A 19151-nucleotide genomic window follows, 5' to 3' on the forward strand; every position below is an offset into this window, starting at 1 on the left:
AGGGCTGTGTGTTCAGTCCACTGCTGTTCACTCTGCTGACCCACGACTGTGCTGCAACACACAGCTCGAACCACATCATCAAGTTGGCCGATGACACGACCATGGCGGGTCTCATCAGCAAGAATGATGAGTCAGCTTACAGAGAGGAGGTGCAGCGGATAACGGACTGGTGCAGAGCCAACAACCTGTCTCTTAATGTGAACAAAAGAGATGGTTGTTGACTTCAGGAGGGCACAGAGTGACCACTCCCCACTGAATATCGATGGCTCCTCGGTAGAGATCGTTAAGAGCACCAAATTTCTTGGTGTTCACCTGGCGGAGAATCTCACCTGGTCCCTCAACATCAGTTCCATAGCAAAGAAAGCCCAGCAGCTTCTCTAATTCTGCGAAGGCTGAGGGAAGTTCATCTCCCCCCCCCCCATCCTCATCACATTCTACAGGGGTTGTATTGAGAGCATCCTGAGCAGCTGGATCACTGCCTGGTTCGGAAATTGCACCATCTCGGATCGCAAGCGGATAGTGAGGTCACGTGAGATCATCGAGGTCTCTCTTCCTGCCATCACAGACATTTACACTAAACGCTGCATCCGCAAAGGAAACAGGATTATGAAGGACCCCATGCACCCCTCATACAATCTCTTCTCCCTCCTGCCGTCTGGGAAAAGGCACCAAAGCATTTGGGCTCTCACGACCAGACTATGTAACAGTTTCTTCCCCCAAGCTATCAGACTCCTGAATACCCAGCGCCTGGCCTGACACCTTACTGCCCTATTGTCCTGTTTATTATTTATTGTAATGTCTGCACTCTTTTGTGCACTTTATGCAGTCCTGGGTAGGTCTGTAGTCTAGTGTAGTTGTTGTGTGACTTTTTTTCTCTGTGTTGTTTTTGTTTTTTACGTACTTCAGTCTAGTTTTTGTAATGTGTCATGTAACACCATGGTCCTGAAAAACATTGTCTTATTTTTACTATGTACTGTACCAGCAGTTATGGTCGAAATGACAATAAAAGTGACTTGACTTGACTTGGAAAAAAAGCCAATTATAGCAAAACGCCCTTTGTGAGTGTTTGGGGTGAGAAACACTTTGGATTCCTCTTCCATCTCCACCTGTAGGTAGGTCCACTTTGCTGAAGTGTTTCTTCCAGAACGGTTTGCAAAAATATCCTATATCCTAAGCAGAGGGTATTGATCACCACACATCCTGACAGACCCATCTTTCTTGGCTACTGGTACCACTGGCATTACCCATGGGCTCCACTCAACCTTGGCAAGAATTCCTTCAGCCTCCATGCAATGCAGCTCACTGGCTTTTTTTAAAAATCACGGATGGTACGAGGAACCAGGAAAGGCTTTGTAAAACTTAGGTGTGGCAGTTTAGTAACTTTGAAATGCTATTCAAACTCACTTAGTGGAATGACTGATACAGCCAAGTCAGTCTCCAATGCCATTTTAATTAATTTGCATTGACTTCTGGTGTAAGCATATTGCCTGTCTCATTAGTTTTCTCATTACAAATTTCAAGGCTACCCAGTCCAACGTCACTCTCAGTTTTCATCAACAGCAGGCAGATTGGTGCTCCTTTTGAAATTGCAACTTGACTTTTTATCCTTTTCTCATCCCTATACAGTCTATTTATTTTTGTCTGCCCAAAAGGTCTTTACATTGTTCTTACAAAGTTCTTACATTGATGCATTTTCTGCAAGTTTCGCCTTTAAATCTGCATTGGTTTGGTGTATGCGAGACCCTGCCACAATATCAGCAAAGCTAATTTCAGCTGGTTCGATTGGAGCAGTTAAACTTCTAAGTAATCAGTATGCCTTTAAACCCAATGCACTCATCAAAATTAGTACCTGTTTCTCAGTTTTTGCAGCTTCAAGATGGTGCCGTGTATGGTGGCCGTGTTGTGAGCTTTGTTCCAAATCTACAGTATTCTACTAATTTCTACAATTTTCTTAGCACTTTCTGTTCAAGTAGCTGATAGTCACATCAGATACGATAGACTGACCCTTCTGAACATCGGAAAGACGACATTTACCCATCAGGTATCGCCTTTCCTACACTGGGATCCCCTGCTTGCATGATCCATGGGAGACTCATCTCTTACACCACCACTACCTCGGAAGAAGTGCCGGAGACGAGGGAGAAGGGCCGGCGTCCTGGTGAGGCTGAGACGTTGTGCAAATCAGCCACCGTTCCCTAGCATACTCCTGGCTAACGTTCAGTCCCTAGATAACAAGCTTTGTGAACTGACAGCCAGAATCTCCTGTCAGTGGGAAAGAAAGGAATGTAATGTTTTGTGCTTCATGGAGACCTAGCTGATGGAGGAGATACCGAATAGTGCCATCGAGCCCTCTGGGTTCTCCCTGTTCCGGGCGGACAGGTCGAATGCTTCATGGCCAACAATACTTGGTGCGATCCCCAGAGTGTGCATGCCCTCAAATCATTTTGTTCCCCAGACCGGGAATACCTGGTGCTGCTGTGCAGGCCCTACTGGCTGCCTAGGGAGTTCATGGCTGTTACCATCACAGTGGTGTACATTCCGCCGCACAGTGGTTTAATTATTGAAATACATACATTTCTTAAGTGTTTTATATACATAGAAAGGTAAAATGTATACTATATATACTAAGACACACGTTTGACTAACTGACGCTAAATAATACCAGATGTACCTGTTCCGATTTACTTATAATACCTAATACAAAGTAAATGCTATGTAAATATTTGTTATACTGTATTTTTAGAGAATAATAACAAGGAAAAAAAGTCTGTTCATGCTCAAACAACAAGTGCTGGAGAGAGAACTTCCGGGTTCTCCTGATCCGTGGATGGTTGAATCCGTGCACGTGGAATCTGCGGATAAGGAGGGCCGACTGTATATCCAAATGCTTGTATATCTGGTCGCTTCGATTTCCATGCATTAACTAACCCATTACCAATGTCAGGCTCAACGGCCCGTAACTTAGTCTTATTCTTGGAGCCCTTCTTGAACAACGGAACATTAGCCAACCTTCAGTCCTCCAGCATCCCACCCATGGCTAATAAAGTTTCAAATACCTCTGCCACAGCCCCTGCAATTTCTGAACTCACCTCCCACAAGGTCCAAGGGGACACACTGGTAGACCCTGGGAACTTATTTCCACCACCTCTAATTCTCCTCAAAACAACAAGCACCTCCTCTTCTGTGATCTGGATACTGTCGCTACTGTTTTCCCTCAGTTTTATAGACTCTTTTGTCCACCTCTGGAGCAAATAGACACAAAAAAAATCTATTTAAGATCACCCCAAGTCATTCAGCTCCATGCATAAATGACCACACGAACCTTCAAGTGGACCAGTATTGCCCTTGCTGTTCTGAATATATCTGTAGAAGCCCTTCCCCTTCACCTCATCTTGGCAGAGCGACCTCACGTTTTCTTTCAGCCCTTCTGATTACCCTCCATGTTCTCTAGCACTTTTTATAGTCCTTAAGCACCTCATTTATTCAGAACCCAATATAAAATTTGGAAATCAAAAGAATATAGTACAAATGGAATAAAGGGCAAAACAATTATTTTTTAAAAAAAACATACAATATTGAATTCTGTTGGAATCACAGTTCACACATTTTAGAACCAGACATTACTGTCAGTGGTTAAGGCTTACTTCATTTAAAACATCAGGAAGAAATCACATTTTCAGATTTTTGTGAAAACCCCCAAAGGTTTCGTTAGTTCCTATTTCCCGTGGTGAAATGCTGCATTCCATGGTGCAACGGCTTCTGCCAATCCAAACTTTCGTGACAGCGTTCAAGCCAGAAGTAGCTTTCTGTTTCACAATTATAATGACAATGACCTCTTACATTTAATATTGTTACTTCCACAACCGATCTAAAAATTCTGGCACTTGTATTTCTACTGATGTCAGAACATCAAGATCTATAGTTCAATCCATAGCTTCACCCTCTGGTCTTTAGTACCACATAATTCAACAGGATCATTTTAAAATCCAACTAACTCTATATAATTGAAACTAAAGCATATGGTAAGTCAGTAGTAATGACCAAAATGCATAGTAACATTCTACAATGATCGTCAATTCTTGTAATCTATACTTATCTGTACTCTGCCCAACACTAAAACTACCATTAATTTTTTTTCCACCAGCAAACCCTACGCCTTGTTTCATTGTATTTTGCAAAATAAATCTGCATCTCCATTCATCCTTTATAATCAAGGCTACTCAATTCCTTTCCCATTTTGCCTAATTCTGCTAAAAGCAGTATTCTGGGATATTTGGTCCCAGCTTTCTACAAACTAACCAGTCATAAGTCAAAACCAATTACTTTTACCTGAACTATTATTTCACATGAACTAAAACTAAATGACGCTAGTGACAACTGGTGACATCTTGCAGACAGTTTACAAAACTACTAGAAACTCTTTTTCTGAACTGTGATTGAGTGCAGCCTATAATTTCCCTTTGAAGTATGTATTTTCGGACGACTGAATGATTTGGCGTTTCTGTAGTCTCTTGGGGGATTCGGCATGAGCGCAGCCAGAACCGTCGCTGAGGGTGGCTGTGTCGATTCCTAATGGCAGAACATGAATCCATGGCCGGCTCTATCACTCCGCACCGAGCAAGATTAAAAACTGAGGAGGATGAGAGTGGAAAGAGAACAGGTATTCAGTGCCGTCTGCCTGCATTTGACCAGTCTCGCAGATGCTGGCAGAAGGTGCAGGAGTCGTGGGTCCCATGCTGCAAGATTCCATCACTCGGCAGCTCCCAGCTGTGGTTTGATGTTTAATGTCCTCAGTGCTCAATGTGTGTCATAATTTGCGCGATTTGATCGAGGTCTTTCAGCGCAGAACTGGATCTACAGCTCTGGCCTGCAGCCATCGGCAGTCACAGAGCTCAAATGAGTGGCCGTGGACACGGCCATCGGTTCCTGGACCAGCTTCTCTTGCCTCAACGGTTTGTGGCTGTTGACTCACTTTTGGGGACTCTGCGGTTTTGATGTTTAATACTCTGTGTGTTATTTGTTTGCTTATTGTAGTTTGCGCGATTTGTTCTCTTTTGCACGTTTGATGGTCTTGTGTCGGGTTTTTATTTAATCAGGTTCCAAGGGGCTTCTTTGTTTTGTGACTGCCTGCCAAGACGACGAATCTCAAGGTTGTATACATAACTTTGATAATAAATGTACTTTGAACAAAAAAATCTGCAACAAGCTCTCAAATACACAACGTATACCTGTTTAACGTGGAAAAGGTCATGCAAAAATAAATCGTGCTGCTTCCTCATTACCAACACTAATCAGTTTATTGCATTATATTATGCAGCTATATGGATTTGAATTGTTTACATTTGCTTCAAATAAACCAAATGTCAGGAGGCAAGTACAATTTAGTCGTTAATACACCCCATCTGTCAATTGAATATAATTAGTACTCACCCCATTTTTCCCATTCATTTATAAGTGTCTACATTTTGAACTAAACAAGAAATAATATCTTCAAGTGAATGAACTCAGGGAGTTTACCAAAGCTGAATACCAGGTCAAAATTAATCGACGAATTAATCAGATATTTAAGGATAATAGATGATCAAACCTGGCATTAATCCCTTCATTCCATCAGTAAATCACCTAAATTACAACTCTGAATGTAACTTACATGAAATTAACACATTCCAATTTTTAGGAACATTACTGGAAAACTTAGCAACGAGTACCTTCAAATTAATGTTATTGAAATCACCACAGAAAATGGATACAACAGTAGAGCTTCCCATCTACAGGTTATACAGGCTAGGAAATAAAATACAGGTTTAGTATCTCAACTCTGGAAGGAGTTATCAGCAGTACAGGAAGTGCAATAAATATTCACCTACAAATTCCTGGGTTGGGAGGAATGTCCTACAAGGAAAGACTAAATGGTACAGGCTAGACTGCTGAGAGATTAAAGGAATGACGGATGATTTCACTGAAACACAGGTGTTAACAAGATCGATACAGATAACATTTCCTCAGACTGCAGTATCAACAACCAGAAATCATGAAGCCAAAATAAGGAGAAAATCATGTAAAACTGAATTTTCTTCATCAAAAATGCTTGTGGCAGTGGATCTTTGGAACTCTCTACAAATGACAGCTGTGGCAACTCTATCTTTAAATATACTCAAGTCAGATATTGATTTTATTTATATGTTAGGGAAAAACCAAACAATGTGAGGGCTGGTCTAGAAAATGAACTAGAAGATGAACCACACGCCCAAGTTATGAATGAAATTCTAATGAACTCTTTCAAATAAAATACTATTTATTTAGTGCAACATTGAACCTTGCATGCATATTTTATTAAGGAGGCACAAAAGCCTGAAGGCACAAACTCAACGATTCAGGGACAGCTTCTTCCCCTCTGCCATCTGAATTCTGAATGGGCACTGAACCCATGAACACTGGCTCACTACATTTTTATTTCAATTTTTGCATGACATATTTAACATATATATGTTAAATATATCATCAAAATGGAATTTAAAAATGTAGTGAGGTATTGTTCATGGGTTCAATGCCCATTCAGAATTCGGATGGCACATATTTATAGTAATTCAGTTTTTCTATATGCATTGCATTGTACTGCTCCCACAAAGACAACAAATTCCATGACATATGCCTGTGGTATTAAACCCGAGTCTGATTTTCAAGCAATGGAATTACCACCATTAAGTTCCTTTGAAAAGGCAGAGAACTGGAACCTTGCTGAGCTCACAAACGTGTAGGCCCTAGGTGACATGGGTTGGTCATGAATTTTCATGGAAATCTTGAGCAACATGCACAGAATGCTGGAGGAACTTAGCAAGTCAGGCAGTATCTAATGGAGGGGATAAACAGACGTCAGGGGTAAGTTTTTTTACACAGAGGGTTGTGAGTGCCTGGAATGACTTGCCAGGGATGGTGGTGCAGGCTAAAACATTAGGGGTATTTAAGAGCCTCTTGGACAGGCACATAGATGAAAGAAAAATAGAGGGTTATGGGGTAGTGTGGGTTTAGTACTTTTTTTTAAGGATTATATGGGTCGGCACAACATGGAGGGCTGAAGGGCCTGTACTGTGCTGTAGTGTTCTATGGTTCTATGGTTCTATGTCTTGGGCCAAGACCCTTCATTAGGACTGGAAAAGGGGGAAGGAGACAGAAACTGAGGAAAGGAGAGGAATTTATCTGACCATTGGAAGTGTGCTTATCCTTGCACCAAAACTTGAGCAAAATTCCCTAGGAAATGATGAAAACGTCCATTTAAACCATTTCTCCAATGTTCGCCATAACTCTGTAACATATGTACAATCATTTTGTAAAGGAATACAGGTAATTAAGGAAGCACTTTTCTTTAAACTATCAACAGCACATTTCAGAGAGAACTACCAGGCTTAAAGAGGAGCACAACCAGTAAAACTGTATAATAGTACTAAAGTGCAAAACATGTGACTTGTGATGGAGGAATACTAACTTAGCAAAATTATTTGAGAACTACAAACATAAAAGGGGTAAGTCATGGAGCAAGAGGCAGGCATTACAGCACAAAAGGCAGCCATCTGGCCTAACTACATCTATGTTGGGTCTTTGTAGAAGAATACATTCAGCCCCGTACCTCTATTCCCATTTGCCCGTAAGTTTATTGTCTTAAAGTGTCCATTCCATTTACCATTAAAATCATCTATCCGGCTAGGCAAGATGTCCTCTGGAAGAACCAAAGAACAAGGTTTCTGCTCCTTAACAAATGTAACGCTATCTTTTCGGAAAGAAAACGTTTCCTGACCAAACTGGTTAGTCCTAACAGTCCAAGAAATTGACAACTTCTTGTCCTGCATTATACCTCATCAAACATTGATCATCATAGTGCTCGCTTCGGCAGCACATATACTAAAATTGGAACGATACAGAGAAGATTAGCATGGCCCCTGTGCAAGGATGACACGCAAAAAAAAAAAATTGATCATCACTATCTTTTGAAAGTTTTTTTCTAAATTGTATTTAGCGATACAGCATGGAACAGACCCTTCTGGCCCTTAGCCCAGCGAAAACCCAATTTCACCCAAGCCTAAGCATGGGACAATTTACAATGACCAATTAACCGACTAACCAGTACTTCTTTGGACTGTGGTTCTTTGGACTTTGGACTGTAGTTCAACCCACACACTTCACAGGGAGGACATACAAACTCCTTACTGAGAACACTGGAACTGAACTCTTGACGCTGACGCCTGGAGCTTTAATTGTGTCACTCTAACCATTTTAGACCCTATTTTCTAAAATGCCCTCCCCTAGGTCCTGATAAGAGGACCTCACTGCTACTCGCTTCACATATTTTACCAGACTGAACAAGATTCTCTTCAGACAGCAAAAGACACTGAAGGTGCTTGCTGGCAATTACACACTACAATGCAGCAGGTGGCAATAACCCACAGGCTAGCCAAACACTTATGCAGTAAAGTAAATATACATTCCACATTTGGAAGATCAATGTACTTATCAAGAGCTTCATGGCCAACCTTCCACCCCGCTCACTCCCAAGGAATGTGGCCCTAATGACGTCACTGACAATCAATGGCGCTGTCAGCACAGGTGACTACGACCAAAGTGAATCTCACCAAAACCACACCAACTTAAGTGTAAATGGTTTCCTGGGTTTATTATTGAACAAAGAGCTTGAGTGCAATAGTTTTCAATTTTATATATTTTTGTTTAGAGATACAGCATGGAACAGGCACCTCTGGCCCAACGAGCTGCACTTCCCAGTAACCCACCTTTTTAACATTAGCCTAATCAAAGTTTGAAGTTCAAAGTTAATTTATTATTGAAGTACAAACCGTGTACATGCACATGCACATCACCATATACAACCCTGAGATTCATTTTTTTGTGGGCAAACTCAATAAATCCAATAACCATAATAGAATCAATGAAAGACCTCACCCAACAGGACGGACAAACAACCAACCAGTTGTGTAAAAGACAACAAACTGTGCAGATACAAGAGAAAAAACAAAACAAATAAGCAATGACTATCAAGAACATGAGATGAAGAGTCTTTGAAAGTGATTCCATAGGTTATGGACAGTTCAGTGATGGGGTGAAAGATATTAGACCATAAGACATAGGAGCAGAATTAGGCCACCTGGCCCATCTAGATGCTCTGCCATTCAATCATGGCTGATCCTTTTTTCTGTCTCCTCCTCAACCTCAGTTCCCAGTCTTCTCTCCATAACATTTGTCCAATCAAGAACCTATCAATCTCTGCCTTAAATGCATCCAACGACCTGGCCTCCACAGCTGCATGTGGCAACAAATTCCACAAATTCACCACTCTGGCTAAAGAAATTTCTCCACAGCTCTTTTTTGAAAGGGCGCCACTCTATCCTGAAGCTATACCCTCTTGTCCTAGACTCTCCCACCATGGAAAACATCTTTCCACATTTACCCTGTCTAGGCCTTTCAACATTCAAAAGGTTTCAATGAGATCCCCCTCATCCTTCTGAACTCCAGCGAGTACAGACCCACAGCCATCAAACATTCCTTGTATGATAACCCTTTCATTCTGGAATCATCCTTGTGAACCTCCTCTGGACCCTCTCCAATGCCAGCACATCTTTTCTAAGATGAGGGGCCCAAAACGTTCACAATACTCAAGGTGAGGCCTCATCAGTGTCTTATAAAGCCTCAGCATCACATCCTTGTTCTTACATTCTGGACCTCTTGAAATGAATGCTAACATGGCATTTGCCTTCCTCACCACCGACTCAACCTGAAAGTTAACCTTCAGGGTGTTCTGCACAAGGACTCACAAGTCACTCTGCATCTCAGATTCCTGGATTTTCTACCCATTTAGAAAATAGTCCGCATAATCATTTCTCCTTCCAAAGTGCATGACCATGCATTTACCAACAATGTATTTCATTTGTCACTTTCTTGCCCATTCTCCTAATCTGTCTAAGCCCTTCTGCATCTTACCTGTTTCCTCAACACTACCTGCCCCTCCACCAATCTTCATATCATCTGCAAACCTGGCAGCAAAGCCATCTATTCCAACATCTAAATCACTCATATACGGCATAAAAAGAAGTGGTCCCAACACCGACCCCTGCAGAACACCACTAGTCACTGGCAGCCAACCAGAAAGGGATCCTTTTATTCCCACTTGCTGTCTCCTACCAATCAGTCAATGTTCTAACCATGTTAGTAACTTTCCTATAATACCATGGGCTCTTAACTTGGTAAGCAGCCTCATGTGTGGTACCTTGTCAAAGGCCATCTGGAAGTTCAAATATACAACATCCACTGCATCCCCTTTATCTATCCTACTTGTAATCTCCTCAAAGAATTCCAACACGTTTGTCAGGCAGGATTTTCCCTAAAGGAAACCATGCTGACTTTGTACTATCTTATCCTGTGTCAGCAAGTACTCCATCACCTCATCCTTAACAATCGACTCCAACATCTTCCCAACCACTGAGATCATGCTAACTGGTCTATAATTTCTTTTCTGCTGCCTTCCTCCTTTCTTATAGGGTGGAGTAACATTTGCAATTTTCCAGTCCTCTAGCATCATGCCAGAGTCCAATGATTTTTGAAAGATCATTTCTAATGCCACAAAAATCTCTAACACTACCTCTTTCAGAACCCTAGGGTGCAGTTCATCTGGTCTGGATGACTTATGTACCTTTAGGTCTTTCAGCACCTTCTTTCTTGTAACAGTAACTGCACCTACTTCTCTTCCTTCACATGCTACAACATCAGGCATACTGCTAGTGTCTTCCAAAGTGAAAACTGACGCAAAATACTCATTTAGTTTATCCACCATCTCCTCGTCCCCCGTTATTATTTCTCCTACTTCATTTTCTAGCGGTCCTATATCCACTCTCATTTTCCTTTTATTTTTAACATACTTGAAAAAAACTTTTACTGTCCAGTTTGATATTATTTGCTAGTTTGCTTTCATATATCATCTTTTCCCTTCTAATGATTTTTTTTTTGTTGCTCTCTGTAGGTTTTTAAAAACTTCCCAATCCTCTATCGTCGCACTAATTTTTGCTTTATTGCATGCCCTTTCTTTTGCTTTTAAGATAGCTTTGACTTCCTTTGTCAGCCATGGTTGTACTATGTTATCCCCACTGGTTCAAGATCCTGATGGTTGAAGGGTAATAACTGTCCCTGAACCTGCTGGTGCGAGTCCTCCAGCTCCTATACCTTTTTCCTGATAGCAACAGCAAGAAAAGGGCATGGCCTGGGTGGTGGGGGTCCCTGATGATAGATGCTGCTTTCCTGCAACAGAGCAGTTTACAATGACCTACTAACCAGTAGATCTTTGGACTGAGGGAGGAAACAGAGCAGCTGGAGAAATCCACATGGTCACAGGGAAGTTGTACAAATTTCTTACAGACAGCTCTGGAGTTGAACTATGAACTCAGAAACGCAAGGCGTAAAACCGTCGCGCTGACTGCTATGCTTCGCGAGGTGGAATGCAGCACCAGGTAAAAAAATCATCATTCTTCCCATCACAGAAATGCAAGTAGTACAGATTTTACCTCAACAATAAATGTGTACTGCAAATACGTTAACATTTACAACGCCACTCAAATGCTTAGCAAAAATTCGACACTAAGCGTTACTGATCTGGCTACAATGGCAAATTCCTATAGATCGATTACTCCCACACACTTTATATATCAAAATAATCTTTAAAGAAATTCCATAAGTCACTGAAAACCTGGCTAAGGTCCTTGTGGCATACCTTGACATTCTTCTGCTTCTACAAGCGAACCCTAGCACCTGTCATCTCTCTGGCCCCCAAATGCCAACTCTTCGGTCACTCAGAGTGATTCCACCTGTCCAATTATGAATTCCTCACAGAAGTTTCATCCACAAATATAGACGTTAGACAGTATCAGCTTACACATAATGTGCCAGTAATTCCCCACATCTTATCCTGTTCTGCACCCACAGCACTACAGATAAAATCCACTCATGTGGATGCAAAGAAAGCTGTAAGACATAGGAGCGGAATTATGTCATCCAGCCCATTGAGTCTGCTCCATCATTCCATCATGGCTGACTTATTATCCCCGTCAACCCCATTCGTCTGGCTTCTCCCCATAAGCTATCACCCTCCGCTTTAAATACACCCAGTGATTTGGCCTCCACAGCTATCTGTGCAAATGAATGCATCAATACATTACTCCTCATTTCTATTCTAAAAGGACATCTCTCTGTTCTGAGGTTGTGCCCTCAGGTGCTAGACTACCCCACTATAGGAAACAATCTCTCCACATCCACTCTATCTAGGCCTCTTTTAAGACCATTTCAATAGTCAACAGATTTCAATGCGATTCCCTCTACCCCCATTCTTCTAAGCTCCAGCGAGTACATACATACCTGGAGCCACCAAACACTGCTCATATGTTAACCCTTTCGTTCCCAAAATCGTTCTCATGAACTTCCTCTGGACCTTCTCCAATGCCAACACATCTTTTCTTTTCATAGATAAGGGGCCCAAAACCTCTCACAATACCCCAAATGCAGTCTGACCAATGTATTATAAAGCCTTAGTATTACATCATTGCCTTAATGTTCCAACCCTCACAAAATAAATGCTAACATGGCATTTGTCTTCCTTACCATCAACATTAAATTCCGGAGCCAAATATCGACTTGCATACTACTTCAAGTGGCAATTTGCCACCTGAAGCCACATACTCCAGGTCAGTCATATGACCCCGATTCCTGTTGGCAATAATAAATTCCTCATCAAGATTATTGCTGTATGCAGCACTTGAATTGAGAGAGCGCATTTTCTCTCTCCAAATTCACAAACAGCAGCACAAGAGCACAGCCTGTACAAGCAGAAATCCGCAGAATGATAAAGGCAGGATGGTGGATATTATATGCGTACACAAGGTTTGGCATGGTGAGCAGATCCTGAGGCACGTGTGATTCAAAGCAGCTGGCTAATTCGATCCGAAATTGGCTTGGTGATAGGACGTAGAGGGTACTGATAGAAAGAGGCTTTTCAGATTGGAATTCTGGAGTCCGTGGTCTGCTGCAAGGAACTGAGCTGGGACCCTTGTTAATATCAGACACAAGAGGGTGATAAACCAGGTTTGAGTAAATGAGACTAGGGATAAAATAGTAATGCAGATTAGGAATTGATTAATAAAAGGAATACAAGATACCCTTAGATTGTGATTAGTGAGGTACCTACAGGGCTAGTCCTGAGTGCCCTACTCAAAGTTGCATGTATGTTGTTCAAAGTACCCATTCACAGGAACAAGGCAAGGAAAGACAGGCTTGGTTATAGCGAGAATACTGCATGCTACATAGTTGCTCAGCAAGTTAGCTTCCCTATGTGGTAGATATTCACTGCCTGGGCCAAAGGGCCTTGTATTTCCTTAAGCCAAGCAGAGCTTTCTGAACACAGCAGCTGGGACTTCTAAAGAACAAAACACTTCCAACTAATATTCTTTTATTTACCTTCTGGTTATGAACAGGAGCAGATCTTTACTGCTTAATGTAATCAGCAAGCAGTAATCAGTCTGAATTTAAAAGGAAAACTTTGCAAACAAAAACTATGCATATAACAGCCACACTGTCTACAGAATGCAAATTGCTAGCCATTGTCTGGTGCGAACACCTCTTATTGCTGAAGTGCATACAAGACAATGAGCCATTTAATTTTGCTTATTTCAAAAAAGACACCTCTGGCTACATTGTTTAGTTTAAGGAAGCTTGCAAGCTTGTAGAGTAGATTTATATTATTACTCAATACCTGATCTGTTAACAAGTTGGAAAGGTTTGTGAATTCAGTGAGTTAGCTTTGCAGCATTAATTATGGGTACCTGGGAACTGTGTCTGCAAGACGCCTTTAGACTGTTTGTGTTAAAAGGTATCTGAACAAAATATTACATGTGTGTGAAGTGACAGAAATTTAGAGAGCAGTCCATGCTTGTTAGGAATGCCCTGGAATATCAAGAACAATGACAGAAACATGGGGTGAATTAGAATCCATTCCTCTGCCTTTGATTTCTGTGATATACAACTGGTTCATCTGCAGTTCATTGCTATTTCTTCTTAGTTTATAGGAGTTGTACCTGTGTTTTGGAAATACTTTGTGCTTTAGAAATGGTTTGTAATTTGGAAATCTTTTATAAGATAGAAACCTTTGGTGAATTTTAATGCATTTTCAGAATATTATTTGAATTTAAACATATATCACTGAAAATAAATGAGCTGTGTTTAAACTACTCTGTTAGCTAGAATTATCTTCTCCTTGATAGTGAGAAGATCATTGTTTTTTACAGCTAATTTCTCCATGGAGGATAAGCATAGAAGTGAAGATTGGGTAGTTACTGTATAACCTCCATTTAGTAAGGGCACTCAATTTTTATTTATATCAGATTAGTCTTCAATTGTGTTTCAAACTCCGTAATCAGCAAACCCACTATCATCTCGCCCTCCCTGCCTTCCAAAGATCAGTAGGTGTAACTATTATACAAAGTAGACGTTACCCCTCAACCTTTTAAAACAGAGTTGCTGACCACAACAACATTTAAAAAGAGTATGCCACTTTGCTTAGAATCTGCTCTGACACGCATTGAGATCTCAGATCCATTTTCCAGTACCTACCCCACTAATGTTCTGAAATTGATAAGTTCATGGTTGGCTGAGATTCCATAGCCTTGCTGTGCAGAAAATTCCAAAGATCCCCAAAAAAAACTCACAGCGAAGAAGTTGCTCATCACAGACCTAAGCAGCCCATTTCTTATTCTGAAACGGTGACTCAAATTCTCCCTTCATACAGCTCATCATGACCAATAAGAGTGCAAGTTTTAATGAGATGCTCTCATTTACTAAACACTACGGCATACAAACCTAATCTGCCCAACCACTGTGAAATGGGGACACCCCTTTTTCCCTTATTAGACAGAGAGGGAGCCTGTGGTACGTCGAATTACCGGGTGAACGAGTAGTCTTTAGGGTACTGCAAGTCTGTGCCTTTATTGATGCTTGCTGCACAATTGAGTGCTCGGTGGAGGCAATTGGGGGGGGGGGTTTGTTGCCTTGCTGCTGCTTGGGTGTGCGAGGGGGAGCTGGGGGGGGCTTTGGGGTTCTAACATTTAACTGTCAATCATTCTTTGGGGCGCTCCTGTTTTCGTGGATGTTTGCAAAGACAAAGAATTTCAGGATGTACATTGTATACATTTCTCTGACATTAAATGTACCTATTGATCTTTCCTCACTGGTAAATCCCCTGCAGCCGAGAGTTAGTCACATGAATTTATGCCAGCTACAGCCTTCCTCTGGAAGGGAGACAAAAACTGTACACAGTACTCCAGGTGGATTCTTCACCAAGGCACTTCATAATGGTGGTGTGGCATATTTACTCCAGTACTAGAATCTTCTCAGTCTATCAATGGAACTTCTGCTTTCTTAATTGTTTGCTGCAACTGTATGTTGACTGTCTGGACACCAAAGTGGCTTTGTGAAATGTGGGTGTTCAATTTCTCCATTTAAATACAGTTTTACTGTTTTGCAAACCACAATCATCTACATTATATTCATTTTGCCATGTTCTTCTCTAATTTCCTTAAAAGCTCCTAATATCTTCGTCCCTACTCTTAATCCTAGATAGTATCATTCGCAAATATGGGAACACGCCCTTTCCAAAACTCATTCCGATCGCTCCCCCACCGAGCCCGGACTTGCTGTTACAATGAGAGAATCTGGGAGCCTGCCGTGGACCATTTGCCCTCCCTTCCCCGCAGCCACTGCCTTCCTGTTTCAAATGAGGTTTCCCCTTTTTAAGGCGGGGTGGCGCTCCTCTCACGTAGCTCGCATTTTGACCATTAACTGAGAATATTTAACTGCAGGTCTGCTACGTTTGGGCTATAAAACAAATCCCTTTCAGATGCAGCAGAACAAGGTAAACCCCAATCCGGCTTGCTTTAAGAAAAGCGACACCTTGCGCCCCTTGAAAACAGAACGCCGGCGAACCTTGCTGCACGTATACAAGTCGATTCTCAATCAACTGGCAGCTGAAACTTAGTAAAATTTTAACCCCCAGGGCTCAGGCCAGTAATTGCAATAACCAGTTTGCAAGAGCACTCTCCGGATCCCCGTTCCCCGGTTACCTCGCGGCGTTCACAGAAATCCAAACAAGGCGATGTCGCGCCGGGAACATCGCGACCCAACACCTGGTGAACTGCTCTGGACCCTCTGCGTTCAGCTGGGTCCGGGGCTTGGTCCCGGCTCCTTACACCCCCAACACCTGTACTAGGGCCAGTTAACCACTCGAGATCGAACTAAGAAAACAAATCCGCAATATCCTAAAATAACCCGTGACAACACGGGAACAATACCGGGGGACTGTCACTTTAGCAATATTTCAGGGTTTCACCTTGGGATGAACTTCGCTTCTTCGCCCAGTCTCTGCTGAAATTCGTCCCAGTCCGGCTCAACAGCACTCAAAGCCTCGAAGTTAATCATCTCAGAAACTTCTTGAAAGCCTTTGGCGAACTCGCGGAAGTTGATGCAGCCGTCTCTGTTGGAGTCGAGCTTGTCGAAGATAGCGCCGACCTCAGACTCGCGTACTTGTAGCTCCAAGCAGACCGTAAAAAATTCATCGTACTCGATGCGCCCGGAATTGTTCACATCGCAAGCGTGGAAGAGAGCGCGCAGTCTCTGCTCCTCTTCCATCCGGAAATGGAACCACAAAAGTATGCACACACAACATGCAAAAAAAAGAGAAAATATTCAACCAGGCAAGCTCAGCTCAATCTCCCTCCTTCCTCTGCACGACCAGATAAAAACAATGACTCTCGAACTTCTTAGTGCTGTATCTTTCATTCGTGCACAGCCTGTGCTTTAGTCACAGTGCAGTGCTCCGAACAGCAGCGTTCGGCGCCCATCCAGCTGCCCCCGACCCCCTCCGCGAGGTGAAATGACTCGGCCATTCGGAGCCGCAGACGATGCCTCAGGACTCTGCCAGGTGCAGGGCAGGAAAGAGCGCCTCTCGACGTCAGCCACCCTGTCCCACCTAGCGGCATTGTTTAAAGAACTCCACGTCCTTTAAACCTAGTCACCGGAGAGGTGGCCGGGAAATCACCTGTCAGATGGGCACAGACCAAGTTTATTTCCACCCTCCTTCCCGTGGCTGAGCGTTTCTGCCCCACAAAAAGAGCTCGGTCCACGTTGGCCTCAAAAGTTTTTCCAGTCGGCGAACGGAACTTCGGTAAACTCCGTCTAGAAATTGATGGGCGAACGGAGTTTTGGTGAACTCCGTCAAGAAATTGACGAATGAAAGAAAATACTGCGGGCAGACATTCCGTTGGTATCAACCGTTGCAACGCAAGCGTCAGAACTGACTGATTCGGTTGATGGTTTGGGCTTTGAGTCCTTCTCATGGTTTCAAAAGATAAGCCGAAATTCCCTTTGTGCTTCTGATTCTCAAGTGACTTTCAGTCTTTCCCGTCTGCTTCCCTAAGCACTTTCTCACGGACTTTCCGTTTTCCTTCTCCTACAACTTTAATTTAAAATATATTTGAATATTCTCGCATAATCTTAATGATCACACTGTCGGTCTCTAGCAGAGACATTCCAAACCTCTGCTTTTTAAAGATAATAAAACTACCTTAGCGCTGTGGGCTACAAGATGATTTTTTAAAGATAAAAAAATCTTGACACATACCTCATATATGTATCCATTAATGATAGAAAGATTTGGATTTGGATCCCAATTTCCTTTGGATTGTTCTTTTTGAAAATGTAAACGTGTTTACCTTTTCGAAATGACATTGACATAAGATTATTTAGAAAGGGGGGGGGGGGGGTTGCTCAGCATGGGACTAGCATCCCCATCCCCTAAAAACCCAGAAATGCCAACTGAAGCTCCAAAGACCTCAATGGGTTTACACCAGGGATAATATGAAAGACTGGCCCAGGACTAAGGACAAGCTGTTGTCAGTAGACTATGCCCTAGTAGGGGTGATGGACTTAAGAAATGGTGCAAAATAGAGGATAGTGAGCAAATAGAAGGTATGACTGTGTTGAATTAATAACAAACGATTGGTGTAATGGCCCAAAGCTGTCGTTTGTAGATTTTGAAGTAGTCCCTGGCATACCCAACTTCAAGTCTTTAGTTCAAAGTAAATTTATTATCAAAGTACATACATCTACCACATACAACCCTGAGATATTCTTTCCTGTGGGCATTCACAGTAAGTCCAAGAAACACAACAGAATCAATGAAAGACCACACCCAACAAAACAGGCAAACATAAACACAAGAGTTTCTGCAAATGCCGGAAATCCAGAGCAACACACAGAAAATGCTGGAGGAGCTCGGCAGGTCAGGCAGCATCCATGGAAATGAATAAACGGTCAATGTTTCAGGCTGAAACTCTTCTTCAGCACTGGAAAGGAAGAGGGGAAATGCCAGAATAAAAAGGTGGGGGAGAGGAAGGAGGACTAGCTAGAAGATGATAGGTGAAGCCAAATGAATGGAAAAGGTAAAGGGCTGGAGAAGAGGAATCTGGTAGGAGAGAAGAGTGGATCAGGGGAGAAAGGGAAGAAGGAGGTGATAGACAAGTGAGGAGAAGAGGTAAGAGGCCAGAGTGTGTAATAGAAGAAGAGAAAAGTGGGAGGGAAAAATACCAGAAGGAGTAATCAATGTCCATGCCATCAGGCTGGAGGCTACCAGATGGAATATGAGGTGAAGCTCCTCCATGCTGAGAGTGGCTTTATCATGGCAAAAGGGGAGGCCTTGGACTGACATATCGGAAAGGGAAAGGGGATAGGAATTTAAATGGTTAGCTACCGGGAAATTCTGCTCTTGGCCGGTGGAGTGGAGGTGTTCAACAAAGCAGTCTCCCAATTTACGTTGGGTTTTACCAGTTAGAGGAGGCCACATCGGGAGGAACAGGTACAGCAGATGATGCCAAAAGATTCGCGGATGAAGTGTTGTCTCACCTGTAAGGCACTGAATAAGGGAAATAGGCAGGTACAGCATTTCAGTTGCTTGCATGGGAAAAATAACCAATGTGCAAAAGACAACAAAATGTACAATTAGAAAAGAACAATTACAATAATAATAATAACAGGTAATTAAGCAACATATATCAAGAACA

At 42.4% G+C, this 19151-nt stretch overlaps 1 protein-coding gene and 1 non-coding gene across 2 annotated transcripts in view; one reads left to right on the forward strand and one right to left on the reverse strand.

The window, feature by feature from the left end:
* rasef (RAS and EF-hand domain containing) overlaps positions 1 to 17096 on the reverse strand; it is a 79509-nt gene extending 62413 nt beyond the window's left edge. Inside the window, exon 1 of the mRNA XM_073070614.1 lies at positions 16424 to 17096. Coding sequence (XP_072926715.1) covers positions 16424 to 16722 — 299 coding nt within the window. The 5' untranslated portion in view covers positions 16723 to 17096. The remainder of the gene's footprint in view (positions 1 to 16423) is intronic.
* On the forward strand, positions 7873 to 7979 carry LOC140722399 (U6 spliceosomal RNA). Its single transcript, XR_012097607.1, has one exon. It is a non-coding gene; the product is annotated as a U6 spliceosomal RNA (small nuclear RNA).
* Positions 17097 to 19151: the final 2055 nt, after the last annotated feature.

This window comes from Hemitrygon akajei, chromosome 2 (assembly GCF_048418815.1).
Source record: "Hemitrygon akajei chromosome 2, sHemAka1.3, whole genome shotgun sequence".
NCBI lineage: Eukaryota > Metazoa > Chordata > Chondrichthyes > Myliobatiformes > Dasyatidae > Hemitrygon > Hemitrygon akajei.